Consider the following 17,450-nt stretch of genomic DNA (forward strand, 5'->3'; position numbering starts at 1 on the left):
TCTCGTCCGTCTCTGATAGTTATTTTATCAGCATTGATTGTGGTGAAACATCCTTGGTAAAATCATCGATTTTGAAATTGTTCGACTTTTCAACCCTGAAGTCAAGAAAAATATCTTTCCACTTGGACCAAAATAGCTCATAAAATTTAGTAAAAATGATTGTAAATGAAACGTGATGCCATAAGTGGGATGGCGGAGCTTCTCGAGTCGTATAAAGCTATTAGCCCGTGAAATGCTACAGGCAATCTGCTCGCGGTTTCATTTGCCGTTTGAAGAAGCCGACGGAGCCACACACATAACTAAAAGTGGTTGCACTCCATTAGCAAAACCACAGGAATAAACGAATGTTTGAAGAACGACGATGACCAAATTTACTCAGTTTTGTGATAGATTTCCATGAGGCTTCACAAGTTTTCTAATCTCTCTCTTTCCTTCAAATCACTCCTGCTTGATTTTCTTCATAATTTCGTTGATACCCCGAGGGGTGGTCAACCGAATGCACGAGTCGTGTTTGGACTTTCTTTTCGGCTTATTAAAAATTACCTAAACTCTCCTAAACTCAGGCTACAGGATATGCTAAGTCTAACGAGTAAGAATGAGTGATGGTTGTTCACCATGTTACTACAGGTATTACAGCTTCAACTCATAATTAGTACGCTTTGTCTAATTGATAATATTTCCACAATTCGGTAAACAACTTGATCAAAGGGACCGCCTTTCAAAAGGATTTTCAACTGCTTTTAATCACTTACAATCGACTATCCCTTCATCACAATAGTAAAATACATTCGAAGAGTAGAGATTTGAACGTAAAGACCGACGAACAATGACGCTCCGTGGCAGTGTTTTCAAGTATAAGCCTTTCATTCTAATGCATCTTGCAAATTAAAATTATCCTTGAACATGAAAAAGGGCCGACATCGAATAAAGTTAACAATTTCAAGAATAATATATTCAAAAGCTGGATCAATTTAGCTAGAAAATGATTTTATTTCTCTTTTGGATAAGCTAAAACTTACACAAATTGAGCTGTAATATAAAATAAATCATCTGTAATCGTTATCTGGCCCAATTTCACTGTGCAATTCACTACACATCATACATTGTCAAATAGTCGACATGCACTGCACATCGACCTAAAGCAAATTCATTTGATATTTGCGCATATAATAATATCATATATACATACATTTTCTTAACTTAAGGTGGACAGATGATCCATAATTCTAATATTTTATAGAAAGTTAGAGAATAGCGTTTGTCATATCATCTCTTAAAATAAACTGATTTTCTTTGGAGTTTTGTAAGTTCATTTCTTGAAATTTAATTTATAAGCGTTTTCCTTTTTTAAAATCACGCTATGGCTAGTGTTCAACGTTGATAAAGCAATCCGCTGAAGCTTCCATTTTGTCATTTTCTTCTTGTTTGGGAGTTAAAGCCATAACACTATTCAGTTCATTTACGTTTGATTCATCTACATCCACAGTTAGTGCCTTACTATATTCCTCGGTGTTTTCAGGCTTGTCCTTTTTGGGAATATTTTGATGCGTCTTCTGATGCTTTCTCAAGTGATCACTTCTCATGAATCGCTTTCCACATTCTTCGCATTGGAACCGTTTCTCTCCTGTATGAGTACGAAGATGTCTTTGAAGTTCATCTGATCTGGTGAAGCTTTTCCCACAGAAAAGCCAGTTGCAAACAAAGGGTCGTTCCCCTGTATGCCATCTCAGATGTGCCTTGAGATGCGATGTTTTACCATAGACTTTACCACATCCAGGTATATGGCAGATATGTTGCTTTCTTTTGGTCGTGTTTCCAGTCGTAGCTGCAAGTTGGCAGTTTGGGCACCGACACCGTCTACACCTTCGAGTCGCAGTAACCGCTTGTGAACTGGCAAAAGTTGAAGTGAACGCGCTATGATACGTCCCAGTAGGAGAGGGATTCTGTAGGCCGTGAAATGAGAAGTTGTGTCCCGTAGGAGATCCTGGTAAACCAGTAGCGATAGGAGAACGCGGGACTTTACTAGGTTCTACACTCCACCAGTGTTGTGGTGCCTCAGCACGCTCAGACTTGCAAGATGCTGCAGTACACTGAGAGTAGGTTGGTCTTGCTACTGTTGCAGGACATCCGTGGCCGTGAACAGTCATACAGACGGAGCTGGGAGGGTGAGGCGAAGCTCCGTGATGAAATGGTAAACCTGGAAGATGTGGCTTCTGGATTGCTGAGAAGCAAAACTCTGGGAAAGATGATGGGTAATGAGGCTCTGCTGGAGGAGTTAGAGGTAGATTTCTCTCTTGGTAAGAGGCCAACTGGTTCTGGATGTTCATGGCATGTTGTACATTGACTTGCTCTTGTAACATTGAGTTGTAGAGTTTGTTATGATAGTCTGCTAAATCCAAAACAGAACTTGGTTGTCCGATTTTACTACATGTTGCTGCTAGAAGAGCAAGAGGCGAAGACTTCGGGTAGCCCTAAAGCAACAGAAAAAAACAATTAAAATATAAGATATAAAATTCACCGAAAAATATCGTGATATAAATATAATATATACACATATATATATACAAATATAGACCGAAAATAGACAGCCGGACGGTTTTACAAAATAAATATAAACTTACATGTGGAAATTGAAATATTTCGGGCTTGACCAGAGCGGCTGTAGCCATTTTAAGGGAATGTTTTCGAAAATTTCGCTGCGAGAAGTCTGCCGAGATGTGTTCTGTTCGCGATCGAAGTCAAACTACATTGAAACCTGCCCACCAACACGTCAATACTCCTTCAGCTGGTTGAGTGAGCCGGTGCCGGAGAAAAACAGAGCTAAAGTAATTAGACAAACGATGCCGCCGTCCAATCAAACACAAGAGGCGGAGACCGGAGTTTATAGTATTCTCACACAAACGCTGTTATGGCAAATAAGTCGCTATTATAAGACATGACAGGGGAGGAGTACAAGGGCGGCGAACTAATGAGCAAAATCAAAAGATGAGACATTTTATGATTGGACTTAGATGATCAAAGGCGACCGCCGCTAAGGAGGACCATTGATTGGCTAAGCTTCTATAAACACAGTGTATGAAAGCACTTGAACCAAAATCATTGGTTTTGTTCTTCTGTGTTTTCCGCTATCGCTTTGCGTTATTGTCATCAACTTTACAAGTGCTGTCATTTTGAACCAAAGAGACCGCCCAATTTAAATAAGAATACAGCTCCAATACGCTTTTCACTGGTGCAAACAGACCATTGTCTCTGTAACAAGCTCGGGACAATTGTGATTGAAATGCACGAGGCTGAGACTGAGATGTGGTTCTACTACTCTCTAAGCGCTTGAGGTGTTAACAGAATAACCTTTCATCATACCGCACTAGTATTGTCAATCAATTTGACCGCCAGCGCTTCTGTTTACTTCGGAATCAATCCCTGACATTTTAAAATCCATCTTACAAATGTGGTTTTTTCCGGTCTCCGATCGACTAAAAAAACTACTTCGGCCAAAACCTCCCACTGCGGACCTCAAATTTATTTTTAATGTCGGCAAAGACGCGCGGGTGAAAAGCGAATACAACTGAACCACGAGCTGGGTTACAACTCGCTAATTGGGATCCCGCCTACAGTCGCCGCCTTAAGGACAGCCTCATTCATCTAGCCTTAATATTCATGCCAATCAAGGCAATCGGATTAAAAAAAAATGTCTTTAAAAAATATTCCAATTTGGAAATCTTGCTTCACGGCTAGTATTCCAGGGTACGTAGATGGAGAGTAGGTACATGATGTGGATGTGCCGGGAAGCCTCATTCAAGGGCAATTATCTTGGCTATTTCTGTTTGGATTTGTCGGTGTCCTTTGAGTTCGGAGATCAATTTCGACCAATTTCCTCGACTAACAATTAACAGGTTATTCGCACTCTTGCTGTGATTGAGAGGTGACAAGACTTCTACAGATCGTAACATAGGTCCCTATTTCGATGTTATTCATTTTATTACAAGCCCCAAAGCTCACAAATATCATAAACTTCTATACGAACAACAGCTAATTTCTTACTTTTTGATGCCCCTGAAATATTTATACGCGCTACGCATTGAGATAGTCAAGCGTGTCTACAGGCGAGTGACATTTTCTAATATTCAAAAATTCATGGATGGCTGGAAAGCTGAGTAATGCGGCTAAATCATTCTTTTCTTCAATACTACGAATATTTTGCTGTCTAGAAAGTGGAGTCCTGTGTCTTTCAAGTACGTCGGAAAGACGGCGTCAAAATTTAGAAAAAAAAGAGAAAATTCTCAGATATCTGAGTTTTCTGACTCGAGAGCACAAAAGCCTAAAATACCAAAACAACCTATTTTGTGATTGTCTTTACAACATAGTTTTTATTAAATTCTAAATACTTAAATATTGTTTATAGTAGATATAGAAAAGGAAGAATTTTCCCCAAAGTTATTCCAACTGTGAGATTTATTGACTTTGTCTACGGGAAACAAGTTGAATACAAAGCTAGCGAGTGATCAGGAATCATGTAGTGTATTGATTCTTAGATATGCTCCCGTTCCTTGCGCCTACATGGTGCCTCACTCAACGGGGTTCTTACTGAATAATTCATCCAGTATCTACGAAGAAATTATCGGACCTTTGTCGAAAACCTCACGTTGCCTGCGCACAACAATTAGGCCAAACTGCAACGTTGTCTAAACGTTAGTGTTCGATTTTAAAAAGCGATGAAAAAATAACAGATCTACAATTCCTAAAAAGCCAAGAGGAGTCATTTCCTCGTGTATCTAAGTGACTAGAAAAATCTTTCACCTTGTTGTGGTGCGAGGTATTAAGCGGTGGCTTATCAGAATTAGTATTGAATCCCTAATGACCACTACCCTGTCAGTGTCGGCGTCCTCAAAAGGAATACTAAAGTAAGCTTTTGAAGCGTTTTGTCAAACTTTGAATAAATATTCATTCAAAAATGAAAGCTGCGACTGGCACAAATCGCCAGCAGGAACACGACAGGAATTAAGATTCGAAGGAGCTTTACAGAAAGGACCTCTTAGGATTTTTGATCGTGCTGTCTTGACAACCATGTCCGCGGGAAAAGCACGTACGAAAAAAAAAAAAGAGGAAATATCCCTCTGTATTTACTTACCAACCAAAGCAGCTCAAACGAATCACTCTAATTCGCCTTAATCGTCAAGAAAAATGTCTTAAAACATTTTCTTCCAAAACAAAAGATCGCCTCTTTCAAGTAAATTATAGAGAAATCATTTAAGTTGACACAAGCGCGATACGAGTAGTGATGTTTACAAGTTTCAAGGCATTTTGCTTGTTTTCTAAGATACCTTCTCGCTTGTGAGACCGAAAGAATATTTTATCCTTTCAAGTTTACCGCTAAAACATTCTCTTACCATTTCTGCCCAAAGGGTTATTTTCAAACATGATTAGATAACTCCAGCTCCAGCTCCGTCGTAGATAACAAAGCTTTAGAAAAAAGTCTTTTAGGCTTAAATCAACGCCAATTTAATGCTGTAAATTTAAGTATTATCCTTTTACTTCACCGCCTCTACTCGTTACTGCTTGTCATCATATAAATACTTAGAATGTGCTTTCTAAATGAGCAAACACTCTTATTTTTTCCACCCATGCTTAGTCCGGTTTCAAGGCATTTTTTTTTCGGGAGAGCATTTTTTTTTACTTGTGTGAGTATGCCACGATGAGCGATTCGTGCCGCCTTGCAAAGTGTATTGAACAGTATCGCACTCCGCCTTCGCACAGATAAATACATCAAGTCATCAACCCCTTCCTTCAAGTTTCTTGGCTTAAAATACAAGTATAAATTTCCCAAGAAAATATTGGAAAGCTTCACTCCATTTCTATGTAAAAGCTCCGTTACTGTTTTTTCTCTCTTGTTTCCAATTCAATTTTAAGATTTTATCGAATTCAAGGCTTACGTAAATCTTTCAAAATCCTCGGTTGTTTTGTTTTATTTGCCGTAGTAAAATATCTCTGTTTCGTCAATTCATTTTGTTAGTAAACTTATCTTTACTACCGGCTAAAAGCTATTAGTAGTTTGGAAGGGTTGTCACACAGACCCGACCTGAACAGACGTCTATGTGCTATTAAAATCCATTCGTCTTTTACACTTGCATCTATAATTGAGGCGGTCGCGTTTGAACTTTTGGTCCAGTCCAATTTAAGGCAATTTTCGTCAAGATAAAGCTGTAATTGAACCTTGTTTCTCAGCTGTACAACTTCGCAAATGTCTGCATTTGGCGCTATCGGGTCTCGCGAAAAAATAAATAATTCAATCACTTTGAGATGCAACGTCTTTCTCATTCCTCATCTGATGTCTCTCCTCGTTAAAATCCCGCCAAAGGAAAAACTTCTACCTTCTAATATAGAGTTCTATTTTTTCCCCCGAAGAGATTGGCGACTCAAAGACTGAACGTCGGCGATGCTCAAAGGCCCTTGTACGATAACGACTCTCTCTCCCACGCGTACTATTACTACACCTCGAAAATACAAAAAAATATAATTCCCGAACCTTTACTTTCTCAAATAAAAAGGCCGATTTAACATTTTTACTCCTATCCCAAATCCAGGTGGCGTTAAGTTGATTTTGGCCCGATTTGTGGATATTTATTTACTCCCATCCAAACAGTCTGATGGAAATTACTTTACTACTAGGGGAGGGGTAGACTGTCTTAAGTCAATAACTCGATCAGCTAAGTAATCACAAAAATATAAAAGTGGTTTCTCGTTCTATTGTAGTAGGATGTAGGATTCCAATGTATAATTTTACCGACGGCCGCTGATAATTTTTTTTGTTATTTGCTAAAATCTGAGTAATGATATTTTTTTTGCTATAAACCGCGCGCTGGACCTAAGAATCCGGGCTGATGCTTGTGACAGAGAAAAAAAGAAAGCAGTCTAAATTTTTAAGATTTTTGATTTTTTATAAACAGACTTGCACGAAACAGGTCGTTGGTGATGGAGTTGATTCGGTTTTCGATAACTTATAATTTCAACCAGTTGGCCGTAACTTGAAACATTTTGTGTTGGACTGGTTTGAAAAAAATCTACATGCCAACTTATACTTCATGGTTGTGAATCAAGATGGACTTATTATCAACTTGTTTGGATAATTAAAGTAAGGTCTATTATGGAAGAACAAAGAACAGTGGATTTGCAGAATTTAGCAGTATCATGAGGCTAGTACTCTAGAGGCTTCGTCCTTTTTCTAACTATAAAAGAATGGCTCGCCGATGTACGTAGAGATCTTAACTACAAAAACGGTTCTATGAAAAGCGCATATTTACGGAAGGGAATAGCTCTAGCAGAGGCAATCGACAAGTCTTCTCTGTGCTAGTAATCCGAACAGGAATCTTAAACCTTAAATCTTTAACCGTATAAAGAGGAAGCTGCCTTGCTTCTACCGCGATGTCGGTATTGTGTCTCAGTAATGAGGTCTAGCTAGTTTATTCAGTTATCTTTTGGAATATAATGTATTGATGTTTAGTATAGAGGACGACGTGTGGAAGACAACATAGCTACATCATTTGTAAGGTATCGGGCTTCTTTGATCATGCCCTTACAATCCTGCTCGACTGTGGGCATCACTGGGTCTAAAGAACGAATTGAATGGTACTAAACAATGGCATCAAAATTGGCTGTATTTAAGGACACCGACAAAGCCAATTATAGAAGTAGATAATAAAGAAAAAGAAGTGTTGGATTCATTTACTTGGCGTTGCTTTAAGAACCGACTTATTAGTGGATTAAGCCTTTTTCAAGTTTTATACTTTCTGGTAGTTCTAAAGGACCCGACGTTACGAGAACACGATGAGGGTGCCCTTAAAGATTTACTTAACTGCTTTAATTTACCGCTTCAAGGGTTTAAGTTGCGGTTCATCAGTATTGTACTGATGTAACTTAAAATACATATACATATATATATATCTGTTGAGTGTTGGTTTGATATAGAAAAAAAAAAAAAAAAAAAAAAAATCGAAATCTGTTTACTTTTTCAATACAGATCCTTTTGCAGAAAGTCGAGAAATTTTCCATGAATCAATTTGTTGAAAAAACTTAAACTTTCAGTTCTGAAAAATGCCCCCAAAAATTGTCATATTTTCTTCTGATTAATCCTAAGTTTGCTCGTCTATTTTGTATGTTCAGTTCAAATATACAAGTTTGATAACTGCTAGAATACATATTTGGCTTCTAGTTATAGATCTTGATAAAGACTGTCACAAATGTTCTTCATTCAGGGTCGGATTCATCGACGCAGACCACGCCTTGCATATCCTCGTTAATAACCCACAAATCGACGTTAGAGCATAGTTTATATCATAATTTAAAAAATATATAATCTATTGTTCGTAATGTTTGGTACGATTTCAACGTTTTAAAGTTGTGTTTTTTTTCCTCTTCTAGCTATTGTTCCTGGATTCGTCAGTTGCCGGGAAAATCTCTCCGCCCCAAACCCAACGACAAAACAAAGCATATAATAGCACAAGAATGGAATACATAAACTAATAAGAATTGAATATTTAAGTATAGTCGTTGTGTGTTATTTGATTTGAGGTGAATTTTAAGAGTCAGTCGACAGTGTGATCTTAGTTTTTTTAACAATGACTAGCTGATGCCTCGAAAATGTAACGTTGAAAAAATTTAAATTAACAGTTCTGCTGTAATATTATTAAATATAAAACCGTATCTTTAAGACAACTAGCAAGAGGAATATTCCCTACGCTTACCCTAGTGTTTTGTATAGAAGGATTGTACATCCAGTAGTCCATCTAGAAGAACTTGAGAAGTGAAGAAACGCCGGGAAAGAAAGAAAAATCTGAATCAAGCTTTTATAGAATGATGTACTACAATTTGATAGGCAAAAATTTTGCAGCCACTAAAGAACCTTGTCTTTGATGCATCTAAATGTCAACGACTATCAACATGCTATTCATGTGATCAAAATCCTGGTGTATTCCTTTATATATATTGTCGCTGCCCAGGGATCGGTGTATCGCGCTTCAATGACAAACACAGGCCACCTATTGGGTTCTCACAAACTTTTCTTTTGTATTAACAAAAAGGGAAATTACCTGACCCGGGTTTGTCACTGTTTGGCGCCAAAATTCTTACAGCTGAACGATAAACTTAATAAAGGCTAGCAAGTCATACGGTGAAAGTTATTGTTCATATAAAATCATATTAAAAAAAGGTTCCCATATTTTCCGTTACTTGTGTTGTCAGACATTTGCAAGGCTTCGGGTGCAATGAGAAATTCATTAAGTTCGTTTTATTTTTTACTCCAAAAACACAAGAAATAAGTATAATTATCGAAGAATTTTTATAAAGTCTTATTTGAAGTTGTCATTATCAAGTAGTGAAGTCTGTGTAATTTTTGAACTGACGTCGGTATGGACTGTGGGGCATTCATGAAGGTATCTAATAGGGACTGATTAAAATTGAAGAATTTAGTGAGTCTTTTGTGTTCTAAAGCTCTTTATCTCGGGCTACGAGTTCTTAACTACAGCTATAACTAGATTGAGTCGGTGTCTAGTTTTAATTACGTCCAAAATCCTTGTCACAAGTCTTCAGTTTTACCAAAATGTTATGAGTTTTTCAGTCTAAGAAGAACGTTATTATGACAAAAATATACTATAAATTGCTGCAAGAATTGTTTGCATTTCTCTTGATGGCTTATTTTTATACGAGTCCATAGTTTGTGAACAGGATTATTATTAATATAATGTTATTGTAGTTCAATAAAAAAAACAACAATAATATTGGCTTGGCAAAGCTATTTTATTCAAATGTAATAAGAGAAAGGAAGAACTCTTTACTATTGGGAGTGGAAGAGAATAAAATAAAGTATAAAAGTAATGAAATAAAAAGTATCAAAGTAGTAAACCAATTGTCTTACAGAGGTCAAATTTTGAAATTACACAATCTATGTAGTTCCAAACACATGAAATATTCATCATAATTTCGATATCAGCTGTTTATTCGATTAAATTGGTAACATTACTAAAATTAGTTTTATGTACTTTCAATAACAGAGCAAAAATCTATGGCCTTTTCTTGTTTTCTAAGCTCAAATAAAAAACAAACAATGTCATTTCTAATCGCCATAGTGTAATGTAAGAATAGAAATAAGAGATAAAAAGTAAACTTTACTTAAAAAGATATAATTTTAAATAAATTGGTATTGGCAAATTTCTACTCTTAAAGCATCAATAAAATCATCATCATTATCGCGTTACTTATAGAAAAATACTTAAAACATAGAAATGTTCCCTTAGAAAAGCATTCTTTAAGAGTCTTTTACTTAACCCATGAAACAAAAAATCACTTATTAAGTGTAATAATCAAAAATACACAAGATAGAACAATATTTGTAGAGAAAATGATCATCAATACTTGAAGAAAATTTAAAAGAAAACACAAATCTCAGTTGCGAGTGGTTTTTATGGTACCTTACTTAAAAACCTCTAGCTTCACCCCAGAAGAGTTCTCCATTTCTGCTACACGAGTCTACATATAATATATACTCTAGCTCTAGCCATCAGTTTAAAGAAAATCAGGATTTCTATATTTTTGAGTTTTGTTTCAAACCCCTTTCCAAGATTTTTCTCTCTCATCATCGAGAGGAAAATCAGGTTTTTTCAGTCAGTTAGTATTTTTTTAGTGTACCTAAGGAAAGATTTTTCGAATTCTATGTTTTGAAGTGGGCTGGGCACAGGAAATGGACGGAGGAAGAGCTTCAAAAATCATTATGTTAAAGTAATTTTACTAAAAACTTAAAATATTTCTGATGATACAATATACTTGTTTCTTCTCCAGTTTTGATTGTGCCTCAAAATTTCTTCGAATTTTCCTAAGAATTACCCCTTAAGAAAGTACTAAGTATTGTGGTTCTATTTGTTTTGGTCGTTTAATGTCCTTCATTCTACTTGACTCTATATTTTGATAATTTTCCCGGTTAAGATTAAAGTTACAAAACATTGTTTTTATGGTTAGCACAACACAAATGATCCTTTGTTTGAAGGATGAGAGGAGGACTTCAGCTAGAAATTGGAGTTAGGTTGTGTTCCGAAAAAGAATGGGTCGATTTGACAAGATAATGAACGACATAACAAGTGAAAAATAAAACCAGAAGTGGAGGACTAAAATAAAGAGAAAGAAGGAAAGCAAAAGACAGAAGGGAAAAAGAAGACGGAAGGGAAAAAGAAGACCGAAGGGAAGAAAAAAGTGTAGAATGATTAACAGGAGAAAGGAACAATAGTACAGAAAAGTTTGCCTGTTTTTCACCCCTGGCTGTTCAAATACTACTAGTATAAACCCAGGGGCGGCGGAAGCGGGGGAGCCGGGGGGGCACTGGCCCCCCCACTAGATTTTTTGGGGGGGGCCTGGCCCCCCCCAGAATATAATGCCTCACACACACAAAAAAAACCGCATGAGATTTGGTTATGATTACCATTATTTATTATTTTGATATTACATAATTTTCTGTATCTAAAAAATATACGATATATCTAGCGACGACTTGCATCATTTTTGTGTCTCTCAGCACAATTGCAAGTGGTTTAATGCGTGCAAAATGTTACTGATTGAAATATCACACATACACGTTTGTAATCAAGCTAAACAGGGAGGGGGGGGGGGGGGTCATTTCAAGGTACCGTGAAATATTGGAGTGCCCCCCCAAAATTTTTCAGCTTCCGCCGCCCCTGAAAACCAATTTGATCTTTCTCTTCTGCCACTGAAAACCTCTTCTAAAACACTATCAGTACCGTGTGCTAATATTCCGCAGAAGTCGCAACAGAACAAACCTTTATAAATTGAATTCTGGATTGTCATTAAAGCGAACGGCTGCCAACACTGAATAAACTATGAAACTAGATAATCGATTAAGGTAACGACTTATCAAAATTAATGATGTAAATCATTGGTCATATCGTTTTACTATTTCTTCCTAGTCTTAACAGTATTTGCCAGTGGTTTGAAGTGCCTTAGTACAGAGTGAAGTAAACGAAGTTGGTCATTGATTCTAATCACAGCTTAACGCTTTTGTTAACTTTTCAGTTTTATGATTAGTATAGTATATTAAAGTGAAGTCATTTAATACCGTGAAACAAAAAATACTTGTCAACGTGTAATTGTCAATGAGACACAAAAGGAAACAATGGAATTAGGGTCTACTGACTCTAACGCTACTGGAAGGGGTGAGACAAAGTTAAGGGATGGATATAGGTTTATATCTCGAATAAATGTGGTCATTGAAAATCGATGGATGGATGAATGGATGAAAGAATGGATGAATAGATGAAACTTAGTAGCAAATGAATGACCAATGATTCAACATAAAACCGGCACTACAGAACCTAACGTTTAAAATAAGTTAAGTGTGATAAATAAAATGACACTTTTCCAATAACAAGCCATAAAGCCTTGTATTAGAGTTACATGCCAAGCAGTAGTGTGTCAATAGATAGCCTAGCTTTACAAGAAAGATATAGTTAGGGTAATCCTAGTAGTAGTCGTACTCTAGCAACTCGTTAGCACACGAAATTGTCGGCGGCAATCTCGACGTTAAAATATATTTTACGTCTTATCAATATCTTTTACTGGTTTTATGATGATGATTAAGTTATTCGTGATACAAGAGGTTTTACAACCGATAAAAAGTTGACCCGGGAAGGCGGGTCATCTCTAGCCATGACTTTACAAGGTATAAACTTCACCCGGGCAGGTTTTTCCTATCAAACACATCATATCACTAGGCCACGGGTACGCTCGTAAAAGCGTTAAAATAAGATAAAATGTAGTAGATAGGGCAAACCCATTGCTGGGGTAACTCTAGTTAGAGGGTAACCCTCTCTTCTTGAAAAGAGGCCCTAATAATGAATAGACAAATAAGATCCAGTGTAGCATACACAGCCTTTGTTAAGGTATCTATGACCGTAAAATTATAATCACACGTACAAGTGTTAATATTCCATTATTATAAACAGCTCCCTGTTGGATAGGCTCCACACCTGTTGTCTCACCTCGGGGAGTCCAGTCTCCCTGCTGTGAAGTAAGAGTTAAACAATCCTTCGCAACGTGATGGTACAGGGCAACACGTAGCTTGTCTTTGTACGAATAACCGAGCCATTCTACAATAGCTAGAAAAACAAAATTCATTCTGCACGTACGATGAGGGATCTTGGACATATTTCTAGCGAAACTCTTAAACTGTTACTCAATTAGCACCCGAAACTACAACAGTGCTGGGAAAGTAAGAATGAAAGGAAAGTAAAAAAGAAAACGAGGAATGGGAAAAAGGAATTCAAAAATAAAAACATGTTGTGTTGTTTACAAAGGCAACTATAAAGCATAACAATATTGCTAATAAAGGCGTGTTTACGAGTTGTTTCAGATTATTATCATTCTTGTGTGTGTTATTGATAAAAATGTGCAATAATTCCATTAATTTACTATACAACACTTCCCAGGGAGTCGTCCAAAGTAGGTAGAAAATCGCGTGCTTAGACTTTATCACAAAAGCCAACATTTTATGGCTCCAACTCTACCAAAACAACAGGTTGAGAACTTCATTGTATAATGCATTCAGAGAAAAGAGTTCTTTAGCTTGCTTGTGTGTTTAGTCATGTTTACAAAACATTAATCTAATTATCTATCTAAATCATATTCGTTAAATTTGAGAAAAGTTTGAGAAATTTTGGTAGGAACGCTTGTCACCGAGGCAAGTTTGAAGGACGTGTGTATATAATTGACTTTCCACAGAATTTAAGACTTTTAAAGTACCTTTCAATATTAAATCTGAGCTTATTAAATTTGAGAAAGTTTGCTATCAGTACTAATTATACACAGAGACAGAAAGTGAAAGCAAAGCACTGATATGAATATAAAACTTCGCAAACTAAACCAAAATCTAGATTTTAGGTTTATAAGAGTCCCATAATCTTATAGACCAATCAAGTATGAAAAAGCTAACCATATTTCTATTTTATGAAAGAAGAAAAACGTTCATTGTCGAGATGAAAGTCAGTAGTCAAATCTGCAAAACACGGACAAAGCTTATCAATGTATCGTAGGTAGAGTGTATACCATATATCCGTAACAAAACTTCGTAAGAGAAATTGGACACATTTGCACAAATTAGTAAGTTCAGTAAACCTCAGTAGACCGTACACTACACCAAGATAAGGTTTGGCTCTAGCTAGGGTTTCAATACTTAAACAGCTTTCATTAACGTTTGAAATCCAAACTTAGTAACGCAGACATCTCATTTCAAACTCTTTGACTTAGTAATTAGAAAAAATAAGCTGTAATAAGTTTTTGCACGCGAGTTATCCTTCGAGTACTCAGTTACCCTGCTGAAAAAATCTGCACAAAAATTTGCTTGATTAAACACAATTTTACATTTTTATAATGTAATGTCTTTCAAAGCAACAAAAACACTTTAATGCTTTGTTACCTAAAACCATTGATACTTCTAGTAATATTTTTCCTAATGAAAAAAAATCCGGGCTCTACTGAATTTGATGTCCATCACATTGAGTTGAGCTTTAGCATTGTCTTCAGTCTCAAAAATAAATATCAAACTATCAAACTAGCTTCTGGTACAACGGATTATTTTTAGACTTGAATATATATACTATCAATTATATAACTTCCTGTTCTGATTATAAATATAAGCAACAACCAGGTTGTTCAGTCAGAGTTGCACAACACCGATAAATTTACAAAGAACACATTTCTTTCCATATTTTTCGAAAACCTTAGTGAAAATACATGCTTTCTAACGATATATCTAGTTCCGCCAGAACAACATTTAACTAGATTATATTCTGTGTCGGCTAAAAGTTTTACGCAAACATTTTTTAATATTTTTTATTTAGCAAATGGCGTGGCAACATTTAGTTACAATGCGCTAGTTAAAAACATTTGAACCCCACAAAAAAACAAACATGAAACAAAGGAAAGTGTTAATCGATAAATTTGAAATTTTAGTTCCAACTAACAAGCATTCCTATACATTACAATCTATAACATTCTTAGGGCAACTAGAAAATAAATTTCTGACCTGGATGTCCGGAAATTTCAAGGAGTGTCAAATGAACGTGCAATACCCGTGTAGCATATTTGAACCTTTCACAGAACCTTTCACAGAAACGTGGTCTATACTGGGCAAGACGAAGGAACAGTTCTTGGAGGGCGGGAATGTTTTAACATATTCATAACTGCAAATTTTTGATTCCTGATTTGATACTATTTAAGTGGACACGAATGTACAAAAATCAAGTGTAATAATTTTATGGCAATTAAGTCAAAATTGGTGGATCTTATTTTTCCAACATTTCTTTATAGCCAGTTAAGAACATTTTTCATAATTATTTATCTACTTCTTTCAACAATAATCTTTGATAAAGATAATATTATAAGTTTATAGCCCTGAGGCATTCTCAAAGAATACCAACACAAAAAAAATTACTTCCAAGAAATTGGGAGCCAAGGTCGAAGACCTCCCACCGTGAAAGCCTTCGGCAACCAAGAAAAGTACGGTTGATTTTCTATCTCTGGTCTCGAGTTATTATTGCAAAAGATAGTTCTTATTACTAGCCACTTGTTTCACGCCGAATTCCGCCCATTTAAGGTAGTTAAAGGGTTTACAATCGTACAAATTCTGCTTTAGAATATAAGAACATACTGTTTAAGCAGTTTGGTTCGGAAATTTGACATTAAAAGCGACGAAAAGACAAATAATCCACGACAAATCTAAATTAACTTACGGTGAAGTCGGTACCTTCAAAGATATGTCGGCATTTTGAAGCTAAGTCTTTGCTTTATGAAGTATTAAACGAATATAAACAATTGAAATGTGGCTTTTAAATGGATGTCCTCGCGACCTTGTGGTAAAAACCTCATTTGTACTTTGGGTGGAATTCAGAAATCGAATGTACAAAAGGGAAAGGTATTGTTGACTTTTCTCGTATCTCCGCTGTCTAATGCTTGTTTGGTTTTCTTTCTATCGTTATCACTGCGGTTTAAAATTATTAACCGCTTCCAAAGCAAGGATTTTTAATGAACTCGCGTTGCAAATCTAACACGTGTCCGAGTTTACATCTCTGTAAATATTAATCATTCGGAAACAATAACTGAACAGCTAAAATGATAAACATTGACACTATTTACTTAGGGAAGATTTCAATATTTAATGAAATAATTCCTAAGCAAATTATTTTGAATTGTTAGAATATTGCGACCTGTTAACTAAAGCATTTCAGGTTTTAAAGTTCAACTGGTTGTGTCACCGTTGCCAAGTTCCCTTCCCCAGACAACCAGAGCTCTAAAAGTTCCACTTTTCATATACCTGATAACTTAAATCTAATTTCTAACCTTACTGGTTCTTAATTCTCCTTACACAGAAGATACGTCGTTAGCAGTGTCAGTCCATTAAATGACCTGTCTGTTGAACCTAATGACAGCGAGTTTTGACAGATTTACGTGTGATGCTGTTACTGTTGTGCGCACTTCAAAAACGTTGCGCGAAGAGCACCACACTACACCACAGGGAGCCCATTATACCTTTTGGCGAAATAGAGAAATCATTTCAGCCTTGTATAGCATAAGAATTATATAGAGCTCCTAAATAATTACTTTTGCATAACCAAATTTTATCGGCATTTCTGATGTTATAAAATTAAAACGTTTTTTTTTTACTGTGGAGAAAGGGCGCAATGATAGAAATACGAGATGGGGCGCCTGCCTGTGACAAAAATAAGGGTTTCAAATCAAGCAACTTGTCTCGCAATGCTTGAAAATTTAGCGTTGCAAGTTGCCGAGGTGAGGTGTTACACTACAGCGCGATCTCAGCAACTTGCAACATCTTTTGGCACCTCGGAAAGAAATTAGAAATGTGCGTATTCGCTCTTGAAAAATATGCCTAAAATTGCGAGAAAGCGTTGTTGGAGGGTCGATGGACTGTGCAATGGCGTTGTCAGTTGCTGCAATCCTTTGCAAAAAGTAGAACTGAGTTCTATTTCATGCAACGCTACGCGCAACCACAAAAATTGCGCATAACCCTTGTTTAAGTTTGCAGTTCTCCAGAAACTTTAAGTTGCTGGGAAAATTGCACAGTGTAACAGGCCTTTTAGTTGCTATTGCTTCGTTCCTGTAGCAAAAACTACCAAAAGTAAAGCAACAAAAAAGTTTGCACGTTTTACTTTTTTCTTAGTTAATAAAAAAGGGTTAAAATTGAGGCATTAATCGGTCGGATTACGGAGGTGACGATATTTTAATTGGATGGTCGATTAACGAAGGTTAATTTCCTCATGCTGGTCGAATTACAGGTGTATTTCTTTATCGGCGGTTCAAATAACAGGCATGACAGTATGATGGTGGTCGAATAAAAAGACCGGTTTTCTGGTCGAATAACGGAGGTCAGCTTCATCGATGAC

General features: G+C 36.4%; 1 protein-coding gene across 3 annotated transcripts; it reads right to left on the reverse strand.

Moving 5' to 3' along the window:
* Positions 1 to 725: 725 nt before the first annotated feature.
* LOC116297919 (transcription factor Sp5) lies at positions 726 to 16,301 on the reverse strand. Of its 3 annotated transcripts, none has more exons than XM_031706244.2 (2): positions 15,077 to 16,301; positions 726 to 2,471 (listed from the first exon to the last, which is right to left on the reverse strand). In XM_031706244.2, the coding sequence occupies exon 2, from the start codon at positions 2,358 to 2,360 to the stop codon at positions 1,365 to 1,367; it is 996 nt and encodes a 331-aa protein (XP_031562104.1). In that variant the 5' UTR covers positions 2,361 to 2,471; positions 15,077 to 16,301; the 3' UTR covers positions 726 to 1,364. The 3 variants fall into 3 exon arrangements, with proteins under 3 accessions (XP_031562104.1, XP_031562103.1, XP_031562102.1); XM_031706243.2 differs by lacking the exon at positions 15,077 to 16,301 and adding an exon at positions 8,739 to 8,947; XM_031706242.2 differs by lacking the exon at positions 15,077 to 16,301 and adding an exon at positions 2,622 to 2,792.
* Between the last annotated feature and the right edge of the window lie 1,149 nt (positions 16,302 to 17,450).

The sequence above is a fragment of the Actinia tenebrosa genome, unplaced genomic scaffold (assembly GCF_029948245.1).
Source record: "Actinia tenebrosa isolate PJP-AT-01 unplaced genomic scaffold, QUT_ActTen_1.0 PGA_scaffold6__47_contigs__length_16458017, whole genome shotgun sequence".
Taxonomy (NCBI): domain Eukaryota; kingdom Metazoa; phylum Cnidaria; class Anthozoa; order Actiniaria; family Actiniidae; genus Actinia; species Actinia tenebrosa.

Bases quoted from the DNA above. Each gene is read 5' to 3' on its own strand.
- LOC116297919 (XM_031706242.2), bottom strand. From the start codon at position 2,669: ATGGCTACAGCCGCTCTGGTCAAGCCCGAAATATTTCAATTTCCACAT. The intron at 2,472-2,621 runs GTAAGTTTATAT...CTGTTGCTTTAG, and splicing joins AAATATTTCAATTTCCACAT to GGCTACCCGAAGTCTTCGCC.